The sequence below is a fragment of the Nymphaea colorata genome, chromosome 1 (assembly GCF_008831285.2).
Source record: "Nymphaea colorata isolate Beijing-Zhang1983 chromosome 1, ASM883128v2, whole genome shotgun sequence".
Classification (NCBI taxonomy): Eukaryota; Viridiplantae; Streptophyta; class Magnoliopsida; order Nymphaeales; family Nymphaeaceae; genus Nymphaea; species Nymphaea colorata.
Window position 1 is genome coordinate 38,722,743 of NC_045138.2, and position 18,325 is coordinate 38,741,067.

Genomic DNA, 18,325 nt, shown 5'->3' on the forward strand with positions numbered 1-18,325 from the left:
GCGTAGACTGCAAAACAACCGAATAATAAAGGACAAGATACGCCAGAGGTCGACGATGAATGTGTTGGCCGCGTTTTCTGTCGCCAGCAGTATTTATTACAACGTGAATGTGCAGGCAGAATCATAAATGGATCATGTGTTTTTTAACTGATTATCTGTATGGAATTCATTGTTTTCAGATGTATATCATTGAAGTAAGATTAAGAACCAAATGTATACCTTTCATCAGTCCTTGCCCTCGGGTTTCGTTCTGATTAAGTTCAGAATCACATGAAACCCAGCCGAATGCAATTGTAGCAGTTTTTTGCCACTCCCAAAAGCAATTTTAACATGCATTTCTTGCTATGTTTACAAGAACAAGATCGTGAATCAGTCCCCTGCATCGTGCAGTCCTGGAAATGGATGTGGTGACAAAGAAATGTTAGCAAGGGAAGACAAACTCTTTTTATTAACAAGAGAAAAAATTTGGACATGGGGAAAAGGAACCTCAAATATCAGACAACAAATCAAAAGTTACACCAGAAATAAAATTGGTAAACAGAAGCAAGGAATTCGTGAAGAGATAAAACAAACTGAATTTTCCATTCGACCTTTACATATTTTATGTTACACAAACACCTAGGATGCAAAATTATCAACTTCTGAAGCCAAAGCTTGGCCACCTCTTGGTTCCTTCTTTCTTCGACCTTTGTGATTTAGAATCAATGAGATTCTCAAGGGATTTTGCCTTTCTGTTCCTCGCCTTTCCTGCTTCTTTCAACAGCTCAGTTAATCTTCTCTTCTCATCATCGACATCAGGGTCAGCAGTTCCCAATTTCTCTTCCCTCACCCCAAGGACGAACTCCAGAATCTCAATGGCATCTTCAACCCTGACAATCGAACATAAAAAGATCAATTGTACTCTCAGTATCCCTCCCGAGCTTGCAGTTATCAACAGAAAATACTCAGAATAAACCACTCTTAGTTTTCGCCCATCATCACCATTTTGAAGGGAACAGGTTATACAAAGAGTCAAGACATTCACTGACAAACTCAACACAACAGTAAATAGGGCAGCGGTAGTCCACCGAAATTTCATTATCCAATATGCAAGTAACTACTACTTGGTAGGATGTGTATGCACTTGGAAACTTATTCACAAACTAATCCAAATGCACCACTCATCCATATTAGCAGAAAGTACAATTACGAGTACAGAACACTGTACCATGAACATAAATGCAGAATGCATTGTCAACAAAATATTGTGTAATTACTAATTAAATGTCAACATAAGAAAATTTCCTGCATTTTGCAGGAGATACAAAAGTCAGTGATGGTATCATCAACGCACCATGAAGAAAACCTTTCACAAGCCAGTCACTTCAAGGTTATGTGGTTAAAAACAGTGCCTAAGAATTAGGTATCATTTGACGTGAAATCATGCTGGCAGCAACAGAAGCTCAAACAAATATATAGAAAACATTCTCCATTAATGTCATCACAAATAATATCCCAAAAAGTGTCCATTCTAGTCCTAGAAAAAAACTAACCACCACTAATATCCGTTTAATGGATTGTATTGCCTTTTCCTTTTAAAACTGTTTAGAAACACTATTTTGAACATGCCAAGTACCTGAAATCCTTTTGACAGTCACCAAAGGAAATCAAAAGAAGTGAAAGTTAAGATTTCCCAAATAAAAAACTTAACTAGGTACGCAACACATATACATTGGCTTTCAATTGTCATTAGCTAGTCTTAGAAATTATTACCCAGGAAACATTTTCTATGGCAGCACATCAATTTCCTATGAGTATATACATTTCTACCAGGAAAACCTAGGAACTCACAGCAATTGCGAATGAAAGTGAAAAAATGAAGATCAATGTACAAGATAATATACTTATTAAAATATGCAAAAGGAAACCACCCAAACAATTCAAAGGACACTAAGAAGGAAACAAGAACAATTTCATCTTTCAATCAAAGATAAAGAAGAATTATAATATATTCGTATTTATGTACCATCATCCAACTACTCAATGATATTCATGGAAACATGGAGCTATCAGATAGCATTTCAGTATATACATAAGGTGTTTGAGATCAGGAAGGAATAAACTCGGGCTCAAACTAGCTCAGTACCTAAAATCTGCATCTCAATTCCCAAATTTCCTAAAATGAAACAAAACATGGAAAATACTGAAGAGGAGATTGATAACAGTGAAGCACCAAGCGCAGGTAGATGCTGGCGTATCAGCTGCAGCATAAAATAATGAACAAACCCCTCCATAATGATGGGATAATATTGTAGTAATACACGTAGAACATTCTAATTTGTTCATTTATAACTGTGACGTTATGCCCTGTTGACTTGAGACATAGTAGGAACACATTTACACGTTGCAAATAAAGGCCCATACAGACAGAAAACAGAAAGTATGATTCACCAGATTCATATGGATTCAAGTCCATGTCCCAACTGTGAACATAACTTGGACACATGTAGCCCATCATTGTTAAAATCGTCATGGAACTCATAAGGAAGTGAACTTTAGCAGATAGAATGGCGATATAAGTATCTCCGTTTCAATCCTGAGTTTATTAAGTAACAAGAACCAGCGCAAGTACTGTCAATGTGAAGCCATGTACAAGGAACGATCAATTGCGCTGATGCAGAAAAAAGAGAGAGGATGACGACTCCTCAAAAGTAAGGCGCAATCTTGTCAGAGTAGCAATATTTCTTGCAGAAGGCAAAACTTGGTTTTCATGGTTCATTATTCTGCAAATAAAACCCTTAACAAAGCAAAGAGCTTCTCAGAAAAGATTGCTAGCTAGCAGCATAATGGCATTTCAATACAAAGTACGAAACAGGAGCACGTAAACATATGCGTAGGAAGGAACGCACACACACACACACACACACACAAGCATCCAAGTTATGATCAGGGTTGAAATAGAACAGTGCGAAGGTAGCCAGGAGTTACATTCAAATCCACATGGGGTTATCCCCCAACTGAGCATATATATGGGGAAAAGGAAAAAGGAAAACGGAAAAAAGGAAACCCAGGATGGCAATCGAACGTAAACAAAATAACGCTGAAAATACTGTAACACGCTCACTACCTTCCCATTGCATCATAAGCAGCAGCAAGATTACTACACACGCCAAGTGTATCAGGATGACATGGCCCGCATTCCTTCTCCAGGATGCCCTTTGCTTCTTCAAACAACTTTGCCGCCTCCTCGATTGCGAACAGCTGTATGCAGACCAGACCCATCTGGTTCAGCACCATCCCAAACAATACAGACCTCTGCTCTCCCCCACCTTCTCTCAGCTTCTCCACGGCCCCCTTGAAGCACTCGTACGCCTCTCCGGACCTTCCAAGGATATAATTCATCACACCCATCTGAGCCTCCAACCCAGCGACGGTGCTTCGCTGCCCTGGACCTCCGTCCAGCAACTTTGCTGCCTTTTGCAACACCTTCAACGCTTCTTCATGCTCGCTCATCGCCTCGTAGACAGCGGACACCTCTGCGAGCCCGCTCGCGAGCTCCTCACAGTCCTCGAACTGCACTTGCTTCGACGTGTAGATCCTCAGAGCACTCTCACAGTAAGATTTGGACTCCCTCAGCTTGCCCGTCCGGTGATAGAGGTGGGCAAGGCGGACGTAGATTGCCGCGACCGCCGGGTGGTTGTCCCCGACTGACGACTTGAAAACCGTGAGCGCTTTCTGGTACGCGAACACCGCCTCGTCGTAGCGGCCGAGAGAGAAGTAGGTGTCGCCAATGGATCGATCGATTCCGGCGATGTCAGACTCGCGGCCGCCTTCCGAAGAAAACGCCATGCCGGCGAGCACCAGATTCTCGAGTGCGGACTCGTAGTCACCACGAGCGTCGCAGATCAGCGCCATCAGGCGGCGGTCAGCCGCCTCCTCCAAGGACCCGGCGTCCCGCTCGCGGTGGACGGCCAAGGCCTGCCGGCATAGTTCTTCAGCCTCCGGAAACCTCATAGCCTGAACGTACGCCTCGGCGATATACCGGCAGGTCTCGGCGACTCTAGGATCGGTCTCACCGAGTGCCTGCTTCTGAATGCGGAGGGCATGGACGTAGGAATCAAGCGAGCGATCAGTCCGCCCGAGCATCGCCAATGTGTCGCCTAGCTGCATATACCCGGAGAAGGCAGCAAGAGCGTTCTTCGGGCCGAGATCTGGCACCGGGATCTGAACCGAGCGCTCGAGTGCCTCGACCGCGTCATCATAGCGGCCGAGGACGGAATTTATGGCTGCGGCTACGTGCAAACACATAACGAGGTCAAGGTTTGGAACGTCCGAGCCGGAGGAGGTCAGCTCGAAGGATTTGGCCGCCCGCACGGCGTAGTCCAGCGCCTTCCGGGGGTTGTCCGCGGCTAGGTCTCTGGCGAGCTTCAGGAGGAAAGGCCCCAGATCGGGGTTGTCCAAAGCCACATCGTTCACGGCGGACGTCGGTTCCGGCGAGGGGGACGTCTTCCGGCCGCCGGAGTCACGAGGGGACGACTTCCTTCTAGGCGTAGCCGAGGAAGGAGAAAGGGATCGCCTGGGAATTGGAGACCTCTTAGGAGTAGAGGGCCTCACCTGCTGTTGCTTCCTGTCCTGCTTCGCCCCTTCTAGTTCTCCGTCGCCATCACCGTGAGTCGAGGACGGAGCGGGTGGCGGCGGCGCCGCTGCCGGTGGATCTTCAGGGAGGACAAGGCCCGGCATCGCTTCCGTTTTGCCCTTTTCCGTTTTACTTCTCCTTCCCCCACCAACGCTCCTACAGCACAGTTCAACTGTGAGATAGAGACAGAGAGAGGAACAGAGAGAGAGAGAGAGAGAGCGCTCACCAGCCCAGACTGATCCACTGGGGACAAAAATCCCCCAACCCTCAGAGCTTAGAGAGTGTTCATTGCAGGCGCACCTTCTTTACCAGATATGCAAAAAGAAGACCTTTACTTTTTGAAAAGCCTTTTAAGGCCTTACCTTTTCCTTCAGCCAAAATTGATGATCTAAATATCTTTTTACTGTCAAGTGAGCTAAATGAGTGTGGTAAACCAAAACCGAACTGCCCAACTGTGGCGAACTCGATGAACTCAACAAAGCACACCTTTTCCTAGCCTGCCTCATTCAATACCGACTGAGCTGCAGCTTGTCTCATGGGTCACATGCTCAGAATGTATGAAACATTTATTTGACTTTAAATTTGAATTATTATTTATATGAGCCTAAATCTTATCCCTGGTTCAAGTTCTCAATTGAGTCAAATCTTTTCTATATCTGATTTTTTGAAGCAATTTGGTTTATTTCATCTAAATCCGATCTATTGACATTCTTGTTGCAGTTGCTTCTACAAATTGGGGTTGCTCAAAAGTTTCCAATCAAAGCCTTTTTTCTTGGGGAGGGCATAATCAGTATCATTTGTTTCTAATACAGGTTGAAATGAGTTACCAATTTTATTTTATCTCAACTGAAATTAACTTATTGCTTAGATTGAACCAGAAGTAGAGCTATAATAGTTAACACACACAGATCCACTCAAATCATACTATCAAATTAAGGTTTTAAGTGAGCTCCATAGAACACATGCCCCATAAAGACCCCCACATGTTTCTGCCCTTGAATCGAATTGAAGAGGGCAATTTTTATTTCATAAAAATGAGCATTGGGGTTTTCAATTGGAAGAACAATATAGAAGAAGTTAAATTTCATAGGTTAGGGGCCGTGTATGCAAATAAAGTGCAAAATACGTGGTCTTTCTCGAAAATAGGAGTAAGAGGCAACTCCCCAACTGAAAATGTTCAATTTTTGGGGATCCAAAATTTATTATTGGAACAAGATGCTCCAACTAACGGCTTTCTCTATGTTGCGCTGTTGCCCACGGAGGCAGTGGTTTAAGTGAATTTGTCGATTTTAGTGTACCAGATTCAATTCCGATTAGGATTTGTCCGTTTTTAGTGTACAGATCCGGACTTAGTTCGGTTATGAATTCAGCTGCCCAAGAGCCGTTCTGTCCGTTATCCCTTGTTTGAAGCAGTTGATTCATAAGACTATAACGATAAAAATTTTAACGAAATGGTTTGAAAGATTAGGAACAGCAACAGAAAACTTATGGGAAAAGCAAAGAGACGATGCGGATCGGTTGAATTTCAGAATTTTTAAATCCGTGAAACCAAGCCCAAATACATTCTCATGAGAGAGATCTAAAAAAAGTTGGAAGTTCTTTTTACATTGTACATCTTAACTAATTGTCATACATCTACCCAGGGGCGGAGCCAGGATTTTTTTTAGGGTTGGGCCAAGACTATTTGCAGGTCGGGCCAGGGTCGGGTTAAGAGGAGCGATCGGTCGGGCCAAACTAAAAAAATTTGATTTTTTCAATATAATTTTTTTTTTTCCTGGGCTCACTCGGGCCATGGCCCGGGCAGGCCCCCCCTGCATCCACCATAATTGATGGTTAAACTTTCATGGGTCCGTCAATCCGACCAGCTACGCTACATCTTTTTACATCATATATTAGGATTTTGATGGTTTGGAACAAGAAATGTAAACAAAATTGGATGAAACATATCCAGTTTTGTGTGGAAAAGCACCTTTGTCCAAACAAAAAAAAAAAAAATCCAGTTTTCAACAGGATGAGGTAAGAAAAGCCTACCCCCATTCACGTAAGGAATCAAACAGACAGTTGCAGATGTCTAAAGGATCATTCTCTCTCTATATATGTCTCTCTTATCTTTATAACTTTAGAATGATAGTTTTCCCTTTGGGGTTGGCGTAGTTACCAGGAAATTGCTTAACTGGATTTCTTTTCCTTTTCTTTTTACAGGTAGGTGATGGTGAGTTGTGCACCTGTACCAGTCATCAAAGAAAGATAGAGAGAGAAAGATTATTATTATTGTTATTGTTATTGTTATCTAGTATGGTACTTAGTGTGATTTATTTATTTGAAGTGGAGAAGGGAAGGGAGAGCCAATGATAATCGAGCGATATCTAAGATTAAGAGAGAGAGAGAGGTGGGTAGGGGGGGAATCCAAAAAGAGGGGTCTGGTAGGAAGGAATCCAAGAGAGAGGTCTGGTTCTTATTTTAAAGACAATAGTCACCCCACATGATCCCCAAAACTAACGCCGCTATTTCAGGAGTTAGAACCCTTCTCTTTTTTCTCATTAAAAATTTAAAATCAGCCGATTGGGAATGTTGCTGAATGCTGGGTATTAGAATGAACCACCGTAAATATGATAAACTATAATGAAAAATGCATAAACCATTGCTATACTATAAACTGTTACTTGTATTTTTGGGATGACAGTTTTAGCAGAGGTTTTTAAATATTTAGTCATCTGTCAATTCTTACACATATATCTATCGATGATTTAATTCTGATGGATGCTGGATGACTAAAATTTAAAGATTGGTCGTTAAAAAATAATCACTACATTAACATCAGCAATGGTTTATGGTGTGATAGTAGCTGATCGTAGTATTACAGTGATGATTTTCTAAATTTTAACCATCCAGCAACTATTGGCAGCATCGACTTTTTCCTGCAACTATGTTCGTTCCGAAATAACTTGAGCTTCACTTTCAATGAACATGATTCTAGTTAGAGTAGCTCTAATACACGAATCAATCTTTGATAAAAATTGTTCTTCTGAAAAAGATCAAGAACAAAGCCGGGTAACATGAAGCCAATGCTTCGAATTTACTGGAGGAGTAAGAAAGCTGTCGCAGGGCATGCAGCCAAAAGTGCCCATTTTGTCCGACAGATCTTGTTTTGGTCTCTTGCTGGTTCTTTTTTACTTTTCATCTTTGCATCTCTTTGAGGCAGTCTCTGCACAGAGGGCCCTCGTAACACCACCAACACTGATTCTCTATTTGTACTTTTCTGATCAGCCCACAGACTATAGCCCCATATGTTATATTGCTACCACTACATTAATTGCATCTGTACATATTTTCATAAGGGACTCTACAAATATAATGAGAAAAAGAAGATCAAATATCCAATTATATATAAATGAAAGCATTAGTTATATATGACATGTTTTTGAGAGATAGAGAGAGAGAGAGGTTTATATATGCTGATACTGAATTTAATAAAAAAAAAGATGTTGGTAGTTGAAGTATTGGTTGTTTGACCCAAGAAGTTAAAGATTTCTTTTAAAGGATCTTCTAAGGAGAATCCAATTCCCTTTCCTTTTGTGTGGCATTTTGGATTGCAAGCGAGTCAAATGTAGAACAGTTAAGTTGGTGGGCAGTCAGATCAGGAAAAAGTAAAAGAATGGCAGAGATCTCACACCAGATCTAACTCATCCATGACTTTGGAGCATCACTCTCTGCACAAGCCAAAGCATGTAGAAGCCCTGAGGGTAAGGCTGCCGGCCGGGAAATTTTTCGCGCTTTCTCGCGTGACAAGAAAAATGAATAGAGAAAAATAAAAAGAAACCGCCAATAGGCTAAACATGTGTCCAACGAGGATAGGGCAACCGTAGCCGAACGCTTTCGTCTCGTGGAAAAAGAAAGCAACAACAGGAAAAGAAAAGAAAGGAAAAGAAGAAAGTGTCTTTTTTTTTTCTTGTTTAAGAAGCTTATCAAGCCTCACTTCCACAAACAGCTCAAAGTGCTTCCCCACCCACTCAAGTGTCTCTTTTATCTCCCTTTCCTTGGAAGCAGGCATGGCCTCACTGCTCGGCCCTCCCCAGCCTTTTTAACTAGACCTACAGTTTCAGATGGGATCCCTTCTCAGAGGCCCCTACCTGTCCCTAGATAGCCATTGGCCCAAGAACCAAAAGCCAAATCTGTAGGACTATAGGTGGTAACCAGGGAGACATTGTTGACAAGTTTTGGGGAGGTCATTTCATCATTGGAAAAGCATGGCCTCTTTTTTTTGTATATATCTTTTTGGTAGGTTACTTCATCATTGGAAAGGCTATATATATTATAAAGAAAAAATATAATTTATGAATTGAGTAATATAAGAACCATGTGTATTGATGATTAACCCTTCGATCAATTTGATTGATGATTTACAATGTGTTGCAGGTTGAGTTAAATATGGATAACTACTAGACATTAATTTAAAAGAGTAATTTTACGTTGGTACCTTGTTAATCCTTAATTAGGTTGATTACCAAGCTATACAGTGCCTATATTTTATTTACTCCAGTTATTTAATGTTCTCAGAGCCATTATCATAACTATCAAAAAACAAAAGACAAAAGAGATGCTTTATTTAGTGCTTTATGGACACGTCAAATAAACTAAACATAATAGGAGAGGAAACCAAAATTTTTAAAAAATTGTCTACAGTCCTTAGACATCATATTATCATTCCTGAACCTAAAAAAAATTCTTCTTTCTGTAATATTTTAAACTATATACACTACCGGATGAGAAAATTGTCTATTGATCTATACATTAATGTGTTGTGTACTGTAGCTGCTTACGAATATATTTCGTTTCCTCTTCAAACTTATTTCACAAAATAAATGGTTTCGAGCTTCAGAGGTTAAACATCTCCCACGGGTTTGACTTCGCAACGTCCGAGAAAACTTAAGACTAGAAATCGACGAGAGACAGATTAAGGACCTCGACGTCGTGAATTCTGACGGTTACAGAACCACGGATTTTCATGAGCAGAGAACCGATAGTGCCCAGATTCCTTAATTTGAAGAATTATTGCCACGACCTTTTTAAGGACAATCTGTTTAAGCATTTTTGCTGCCCGTTGGTCGCACAGGCATCTGAATTTTAAGATCTTTCCGATCTGTTTCTTGCTGTTCTTCTAAGTTAGACCAGAATTTGTGTCCATCCACGTAGAAGTTGCAATCAATGCTGAAGTTGGTGAAAAAGAAAAATGCATAAACAGCATAATTTTGCAGGTGTCATGAAATTACGTGAATCTGAACAAACAGGTTAACAAGTATAGTGAGTAAATACAAAATTTTCAGATGTTTCGTTACATAGTTCGTCTGTCAAAATTCCACCAGGTTGCTGGTACCATTAACAACTTCATGTTAAATTGCTTGTAGAAGATTCCAAAAAAAAAAAAAAAAATGAAAGAAAAGACACTTATCACAGAAGCGTTTTTGCTTGTTGTTAAGAATATCCAAGCAGCAAAATAAAGCTGGTTTGTCCTACACGAGCTCATCATTGTTCTGTGGCAGTCTGTTCACCTTTCTTAAATCCACAGCAATCGAAATCGTTTGCTTCCTTCAAACATCCATGGCTGGTAGACCGTTCTTGAATTTGCAATGGAATTATTCAATGAGTGCTTCAGGTAGGGATGATCAAGTCTTTGTACTTGCGTCTCAGTTTCATCAGTCTCTGCTGAAGAGGCAGTCTTTCATCCTTCTTCCCTACTTTTCCAAGATAGAAAACAAGTTTCTTTAGTGTATTCATCACCTCTTCACTCTCGGTGCCAAATTCCTTCTCTTGGATATCCAACACCCGCCACAACGTGGAACCCACCTCGTCATCTTTGCCTAATCTACTCCAGATACTGGCCAAACAATCAAGTACCTCCCCTGAACAAAGAAACAAAAGCATTTACAGACAAATAGACTATCAAGTACTATTTGGCATAAAATGGCATATAGAGAACAGCATATAAAAACAGTTAAAAAAGAAAAAAGGATAATATCAGAAGATCTACCAACTAGAAGGGATTGACGTCCATATGCCTCTTCTCGAATACTTAGAGCCTGCAAAGCAACAGTTTCTGCTTCCTCGTTCTTGTGCAAGTGGTACAATGCAACAGAGAGGTCCAACATGGGAACAGCTACTGATGGATGGGCTACACCGACAGCATCCACCAATATCCTGATGCTGCTTCTGAGTAGTCTCTCGGCCTCCACAAAATTCTTGGAGCGTGAATAAGAGGCAGCAAGATTCAGAAGGTGCATTACAGAATTGGGATGGCCATGACCTTTAATCTTCTCTGTTGCTAGCAAGCACTCCTCCAAAATTGCCCGACCCTCTTGTTCACTGAAAAATAAAAGGAAACCATATAGGAGGAATATGGTTTTCATAAATGAACACTAAACTCGCACTCCTGCTCCTGCGTCCCTCGCTCACATGTGACCACAAGTCAAAGCGCACATAAAGTGATCCATACAGATGGACTTATAAGGAAATACTAGAGTCACGGTATTTCAGGTATTATCTATTAAAAAAGAGACTTCAGAAACTTCGGTAAATAGTATAACCTTAGATTGAAAGCATTGTGCTATACTCCTTTTTCCTAAACTGCCAGCCACTCAAATTAAACCTATGTAGTTATTCCAAATAGTTGGGGCTCACAAATTTTGCTGAACTGTCCAAAGCCCAGATTGAGAGATATGTCTTAGAGGTTAACTCCACCCAAAAGAGCAAAAAATGATCTTCCATCCACAACTTTAGAAGAGCACTATCTAGAAAGTGTGTCTCCTGGAACCTATGTTCCAACAATTGTGTTACTCACGAGCAACACACATTTTTTGTGCTGAAAAAGGTAGCAACCTGTTATCCATATTTTACACTTTCGCCATTTCTCATGTGCTTTTGTAAACTAAACAATATTTCCATCTACAGTAATTAATGCTTGGGTTGGGGTAATATTTTCTGGACATAACTTTCCTGTGTTTGTTATGGGCTTCATGAGTCAGATACGCTCAGCAATTGATAACCCCCATGCAAAAAGCAGTGTTTATAGTAGTTCCATTGTGCTCTTACCAGAAAAACAAACAAGAATAAGCTAGTAAAAATGCACATTAAGATATACATTCCTCCATATATCAACATATATCAAGAGCCAGTTCTTGCAATCTCCTCACTCAGAAGGATGAATATGATAGAAACTGGCTTTTACCTTCCAGCAACATGAAGCAACTCAGCTAGGTCAATCATCATTTGCTCAAGCACACTGTCGTCTACAGACAAAAATTCAGTTTCTTTTATAATCCGAAGGCCCTTCTTGTATAGACGAATTGCTTCTTTTACATCTCCTGAAAAGGAAACATTGTGTTGAACATCACCATAAAAGGGAAGAGACAGAAAACAAATCAAACTTTTATTTTGTGTGAATGGGATAAGGGAAATAAACTAATTATATAATTGTATGCAAAAAACTCTAAAAAATAACCTTTGCCACACATTGCATGAGCTAAAGAACACAGAGCCATTCCAGTTCTTCCATCATTTTCTCCATACAACTTTCTGTAAATGCTTATTATTCTACAGAAAAGAAAAAACTTATTATCTTGAAAAAAATGAAAAGCCAAAACATAAATATGAACACAATAAGGCAGAAAGCAGAACAGCAGTAGCTAATGAAAAAGGAATGGTCTACTCTGACAGAATACAACTAAAAAACATATCCGATTTTATCTTAAACTGAAACCTATTTCAGAAGAACAAATTGATGAGGCAATTAAAAGCATTACCATGGGTTACAAAGTTACAAACCATAGGGCCCAACATCATCTCAAGATATTGTGCATTACAGGTCAAGTTGAACACAAAAATCATGCCATGTTGATGACATTTTCACTGCCACAATACGCAAGAGCTTGTAAAACTCATGTAATGGAGCTGGAAAAGTATTCAAGTGATGCTAGGAATATGCACAATTTGTTATTTCTTAAATACCCTTTATAAGTTTGAATCTTTTCAAAGCATGCCTTCCTCTTTCAACTCGACATGTGTTTCCATCAAGTTAAAAAGAAAGTAGTCCATAAATATGAAACACTGAAATACCCGATGCCCAACATTTCTGATAGAGTTGTCCCTCTAATATAGTGGTCCTTTGTTTCAACATGCTCAGCTTAAACTTATGGGCATGTGCAAGTCATTTCATGTAGGATTCTAACATTGGACAATCCACCACAATGTGCAGTTCTCCACTATATGCTTTAAGAATCGTCCAGGTTGTCATTCCAATTGCGGACTTAGATCTAATAAAAGTTCAACCAGTAACGGCGCATTTCTGCAGGAACATTGTTTCTCAAATATATGCTTTAAGAATCCCACAGGTTTTCACTCAAATTTCAGGAATTAAACCTAAATAAATTGAACCAGTATCCAACCTGTCCAGTGACAAAGAATTTTGAGGCAATCACTGGAACGACTGGCTGTACAGTGACACTTTGCATCAGAATTCTATAGAACACCAAATGCTGGTGAGAAGATGATAAACAACTTGGTTTATTGGACCAGTTCCGACACTACATATTGCATTCAGGTTGAGACACAAGACTCATGTGATGAAAAAATTAGTGCAGACAGAGCTATCATATTGCATACATGCTGTCTTAAGTCTCAATAAGTAGTGCCATCATCCAACTGGCATGCATTGCAAGTCACAAGGTTTATTGCACCTTGACTCAATAGGACAACGAGAATCAATCACAAGTGGAGAATAATCTCAGATTAAAATGAGGTTGAGATGCAGTAGTGTTTGGTCATTGCACCTGTCATAAAGTATAGTTCAATTACATCATTCAAATGATAAATGGCAGGAATAGATTCATATGGGGGAAGTTACACTAAGTCGTACATCAAATGGTACCTTCCCCTCCAGTACGAGCACAGTAATGCAGGTGGGGTCTCACCAAGTACTGTGAGGCCCACCAAGCGCTCAGCGGTTTTATGGCCGAGAAGTAGTACACACTTTTTTATCATTAGGTCCCATCACTTGTGATAATATGTATGATAAGTATAACTCCTCGATAACATTTTTCAGATGAATCCCTATACCTGGAGAGGTCTGATTGTGTTTAATGTTTACATGTTCACATCTTTTTCCCATTCTAGATGTCAGTTATTTCTCATGCTAAAATGTGCAAAGACATATTCTAAGTAATAGACTTTGCATGCTTGGTCCACATCATAGAACATATCTGCACCTGTAACTGCTAAATGAAGCAGCGGAAATAAAAGAATGCAAAGTCTTCAATACCATAAATTTGGAAACACTATGTACTATTGTTTATATGAAGAAAAAATAAAATGGACAAAAGGTTAATGTACTTGGCCATCTTGAAGATAGCCACGTGCAAGTCATGGACCAGAGAACAAATAAAGCAAATACCAAACAGACACATGCATACATACACATGCAGATGTAGATGCACATATACACATTGTAATCACATATAAAAGTGTCATTAACCTGCTAAAACAGTTCTCTGCTTCCTCAATCTTGCCTTCACTAACTAAAAGATTACCAAGACTGGACAAAGGGAAGACAAGGTCTTCATCATCACCACCTTTACTTCTTTCATATAAATGTATCACTTCATGAAAGGTTTTGATCCCTTCCTTAGCCCTTCCGCTGGAAGCAAAGGCCCTTGCAATTCCCAGAAGTGGTGAGACAAGAAATAGACTTTGTTTTCCTACAAATGAGAAAGTTGCGGTTAAAAGTGATTACAGAAGCAAAAGGAAATATAATGAGATCACTCTAGGCCAATAAGCAAGCCAAGCAGCCTGTCGCTGACCCAATTTGGTCCCTGGCAATTCATCCAGGTTTAATTACAGTTGGTGACCAAAGCAATAAGCATTCCATTAAGCACAAAGCTTCAAACTAATCAAGAATGAATGAAGCATGTTCAGCTCGGATGTCACATTTGGGCCCTATATTTTACATGAATGTCGCAAAAGGACATACCATTACAACTTGTTAGAACAAGAGGCACGCAAGGAAGAGATCTAGTTTACAGAATACAGATACCACATTCTCACTTTTAAAAGTCAGAACTTTCTGGGTGACACATGCACCACAGGAGAAATGAACAAGAGGTGGGCCAGTTGTGACAACTGAGTCCACTGAAGGTGTATTTGGTTCATTTGGCCCATTCGTCAGCCCTAGATTAAGTTAAGCAAAGTGATCTTCAGTCACCACCTCACCTTAGCTGGTTTTTTGAAGCAAGTTCATCAAAATATAAAGAGCAGTTGTATGTTCTAACTTCTAAGTAAAAACCTTCCAAAAATAATAAAAATGGTCCAACACAAAAACTAGAGATTTTGAAAGTTTCAAGCCAGAACACGAGTAGCTGAACAGTAACCTTCTCTTTGAACTCTGCTACCACCAAACAGTTCATGGGAAAATCTGATGACTTGTTTTAAGTTAAACAGCCAACAAAATGAGAGGACAGATATCAGAAAAGAGGAGATTTACATACCAAAAAGACACTCTTCTATTTTCAGGGCTCTCTGATAGAGTGGTAATGCCATTTCTGGCATACCCATCTTTGCATACATGCCACCCATGTGTATCAGTATCGAATCCAAAGGCTGTTTCTCAATTTCTAAGGAGTCCACCATTTCATGTAACTGTAAATATGAGAATGTAGAACAATCAAGAACATCTTGAGCTGAATATGCTGATTGCATTTGGGCATAAAACAATGAAACTTATTTACAAAAGACATATTGAAAACCAGAAACAGTTCCATCTAGTAGCGCTGCGAAGTGTAAATATATATAAACTGACATAATTCAAAATCTATCCAGTATGTTTGCCTCAATAATATATCATAGCAAGTAAAAGGGTTATACACATCTTGCATTTGAAGCATTTGACTTGGAACATACAACTAGAATATAAAGCAGTCAATGCATTCAAACACAATATTTAATGGACAGAAAAGTAATAAATGGACCACCTGCTCCAGTACATGCATTGAAGTACTGAAATGCCCAATACCCATGTAGGCCAAAGCTATAACATCAAGAATAGCTGCTTGTTCGATACCTCGAACCCCTGAATCTAAATCTTCTTTTACTCTTTCATGGTTTGCTTCAAGCAGCATTACTGCCACATCTTCATTACCCAATTCAAACTGCGTTTTGACTTCTTTGAAGAATGCATCCAACTGATCCTCCAACTCATGATTGTCATCTATGTGACTATGCTCATGATCAAGACGCGGTGCGTACCTGTAAAGAGCAATCACAACAGTAGTTCATCAACTTTTGGTTCTTGTTAGTTGTTACTGCAGTAGCTCCAACTAGGTGCTGGACCAGTGGCAAGAAATGTAGGCACTCACAAGTAACCAGACATGCTTTAGCTAAACCGTGTATAGTATGAAGTATGAACTGAAAGACAAGACAACCTTCTGCCAAATTATATGCTTGAAAGAAATTAAGAATAAGCTGACCCATATGACAAAAAAGAAAAAAGAAAAACTTTCACCTCCAAAAAAGTGCATTTTAAAGTATTATAGCTGGAAAAATAACAGTAAGGTTCAGTTTTGGCTGCTATTGGAACAGCAAAACTGAATTTGAAGAACGCATGTATTTCTTATATTTTAGCTATTCTTATATATGTGAATTGAATTCGAGAGCAAGTATTCTTGTAGTGAGCTATTTCATCTTACCTTCATTTCCGTATATCTGTTCATGCACTAAATGCCAGTGACGTTAAATTGTTGTCACAACTGAACATACATTAATAAAAGGTCGAATTACTTTCTTGTGATTCTCCGCTAGCTGTTCCACTAATTCTTGTACTACTTTCCGTTCTTCTAGTGAACAGTAATTTTACTTTCTTCTTGGCCATTAACGTGAACATACACGCTCATCAAGCATTCCTCTTGCAAAACCAATCAGGATGTTACGTCATTAACTTACTGCATAGCCTACAATACAATCTTGTTTCAGATAGTTAATTTTAGGGCAACAGCCTACAAAACCAATCAGGATGTTACGTCATTCCTCTTGCTCATCGTTTTTTAACCCACAGAATAATGTGTACCACACACAGGCAGCAACTTGAGTCCGAGAAGTGTCGGAGCTAGAGTTTTCCTTTTCTTATTTGATAGGGTGGCCAGGCTAATTGTCTGTTTCACTTAACCGATACGCATCGGTTTGGGTGCGAAAAATCGCCAAAACAAAAGAACCAAAGGAAAGAGGAGACAAACAACGCATCTTAAGAATTAATAGGACAAGGACTGAGGAAGAAGAACAACTGGACGATGATTTCTCTATTCGAAAGGGAAAGGAAATAGAGAGAGAGAGAAACAACGGGTACCAATTTCCTCCTTCCCCTCGGGATTCTTCTGGAGACAATTTCGATAAAGGGCGCGTTGGATGATTGGTCAGAACTCCCCTGAGCGACCCAACGATCATCTTCCTTCTCGTCGCAGACTGAATTCACCCAGACCAACGTAAAAAAAAAACGGGAAGCAAAGTCAGAAAGAAGAAATGGACGATTCCGAGCAAATGGTTACCTTGGAAGTGACAGGAAAAGCTCCAGAGCCACCGTTCCTAGGCCCTCCATGAACACCAATTTCATCACAGACCTTCCGAACGAAATTCTTAGAGAAGAATGGTAATGGCCAAAGAAGATAATTTCAAAGATAACCTTAGAAGCAAAGTGACTCACAGAAGAAACCATGGAAGGATGAACGACGCCAATCACAGAAGCGAGAGCAGCCATTGCATCCACCACATCCCCTTCGCTTGTCCTCGTTTTAGTCTGCGACCATCTTCAAAAGGGCGGGCTCCCTCCTGAATAATCAAGACTACGGTCGGAAAATCGTCGTTCTCTTTCTTCGTTTTCCAAGTATTTTCCTTTTGTTTTCTTGGAAAGATGACAAATAATTGTCCCATTTTCAAGTATGTCAATAGCAATCGAAACCTACGGAAAACTACAGATAATATTTTTATTCATAAAATAACCTAAAGACACCAGTTAAACTCGAATGTGCTCAAGGCTATCTTCGATAGCTTTAGATCGTTCGGCTCAAATCTTCATTAGCTGAAACTCGCAATTGAAGCAACTAACAAATTGTGAATTTCACAACTGCAGATTTCATATCCGCATTATACTAAAAAAGACGTGGATCTATAGTCGATGGAGGGAGGTCGGACAATGAATCAACGATTTCAAAATTCCCAAGATCTCTGGTAGCTTCGGATCTCATCTTAAACTATCAAACATAACCTTAAAAACCTTTTTATCTTATCTTATGTCTAAGTAAATATTTAAAAAGTAAACCGTGGAAAGCTTTTCATTTAAAAATTCTTTTACTAAGAATACATTTTCTCAAGCATTTTAATTGTTTCCACCGATGATTGTTGGTTTAGTAATCGAGAAAATTATGTCAAACATATAAGGCTTGGCCATAACTAAATCCCACCTGCAAACTTCATCATTGCATGAAAAATTGTCAGTAGGTGACGATGCATGCATCAACTTTTCTTACTTGAAAGTGGATTGAATGTTACTAGACTAGGATCATGAGGGCTCCCTGCGTTTGGTATATGACCAGGGACGTAAACCAAATGACAGAATCTAATTGCCAATTCTAGTTCGAAAACGTTCAGCAAAATTTAGTAAAGCAATCCAAATCTATT

At 39.8% G+C, this 18,325-nt stretch overlaps 2 protein-coding genes across 4 annotated transcripts; both read right to left on the reverse strand.

Annotated features, from left to right (window-relative positions):
* Window positions 1-421: 421 nt before the first annotated feature.
* Window positions 422-4,859, reverse strand: LOC116263321 (protein KINESIN LIGHT CHAIN-RELATED 1-like). Its single transcript, XM_031643013.2, has 2 exons — window positions 3,107-4,859; window positions 422-869 (listed from the first exon to the last, which is right to left on the reverse strand). Exons 1-2 carry the CDS (start codon window positions 4,717-4,719, stop codon window positions 635-637), a joined length of 1,848 nt encoding a protein of 615 aa, XP_031498873.1. The 5' UTR covers window positions 4,720-4,859; the 3' UTR covers window positions 422-634.
* A 5,045-nt stretch (window positions 4,860-9,904) lies between these two features.
* On the reverse strand, window positions 9,905-17,568 carry LOC116263877 (uncharacterized). Of its 3 annotated transcripts, none has more exons than XM_031643692.2 (10): window positions 17,352-17,568; window positions 17,197-17,268; window positions 16,998-17,113; window positions 15,631-15,904; window positions 15,148-15,298; window positions 14,139-14,361; window positions 12,111-12,202; window positions 11,838-11,973; window positions 10,644-10,975; window positions 9,905-10,515 (listed from the first exon to the last, which is right to left on the reverse strand). In XM_031643692.2, exons 1-10 carry the CDS (start codon window positions 17,403-17,405, stop codon window positions 10,265-10,267), a joined length of 1,701 nt encoding a protein of 566 aa, XP_031499552.1. In that variant the 5' UTR covers window positions 17,406-17,568; the 3' UTR covers window positions 9,905-10,264. The 3 variants fall into 3 exon arrangements, with proteins under 3 accessions (XP_031499552.1, XP_031499563.1, XP_031499556.1); XM_031643703.2 differs by having other exon boundaries at window positions 17,197-17,233; window positions 17,352-17,564; XM_031643696.2 differs by lacking the exon at window positions 17,197-17,268.
* Between the last annotated feature and the right edge of the window lie 757 nt (window positions 17,569-18,325).

Bases quoted from the DNA above. Each gene is read 5' to 3' on its own strand.
- LOC116263321 (XM_031643013.2), bottom strand. From the start codon at position 4,719: ATGCCGGGCCTTGTCCTCCCTGAAGATCCACCGGCAGCGGCGCCGCCG. The intron at 870-3,106 runs GTAGTGAGCGTG...TTCGATTGTCAG, and splicing joins GCTTATGATGCAATGGGAAG to GGTTGAAGATGCCATTGAGA.
- LOC116263877 (XM_031643692.2), bottom strand. From the start codon at position 17,405: ATGGCTGCTCTCGCTTCTGTGATTGGCGTCGTTCATCCTTCCATGGTT. The intron at 15,905-16,997 runs GTACCCGTTGTT...TGCTCTTTACAG, and splicing joins CGAGGGGAAGGAGGAAATTG to GTACGCACCGCGTCTTGATC. The intron at 12,203-14,138 runs GTTAATGACACT...TCTTTTCTGTAG, and splicing joins GCAGAGAACTGTTTTAGCAG to AATAATAAGCATTTACAGAA.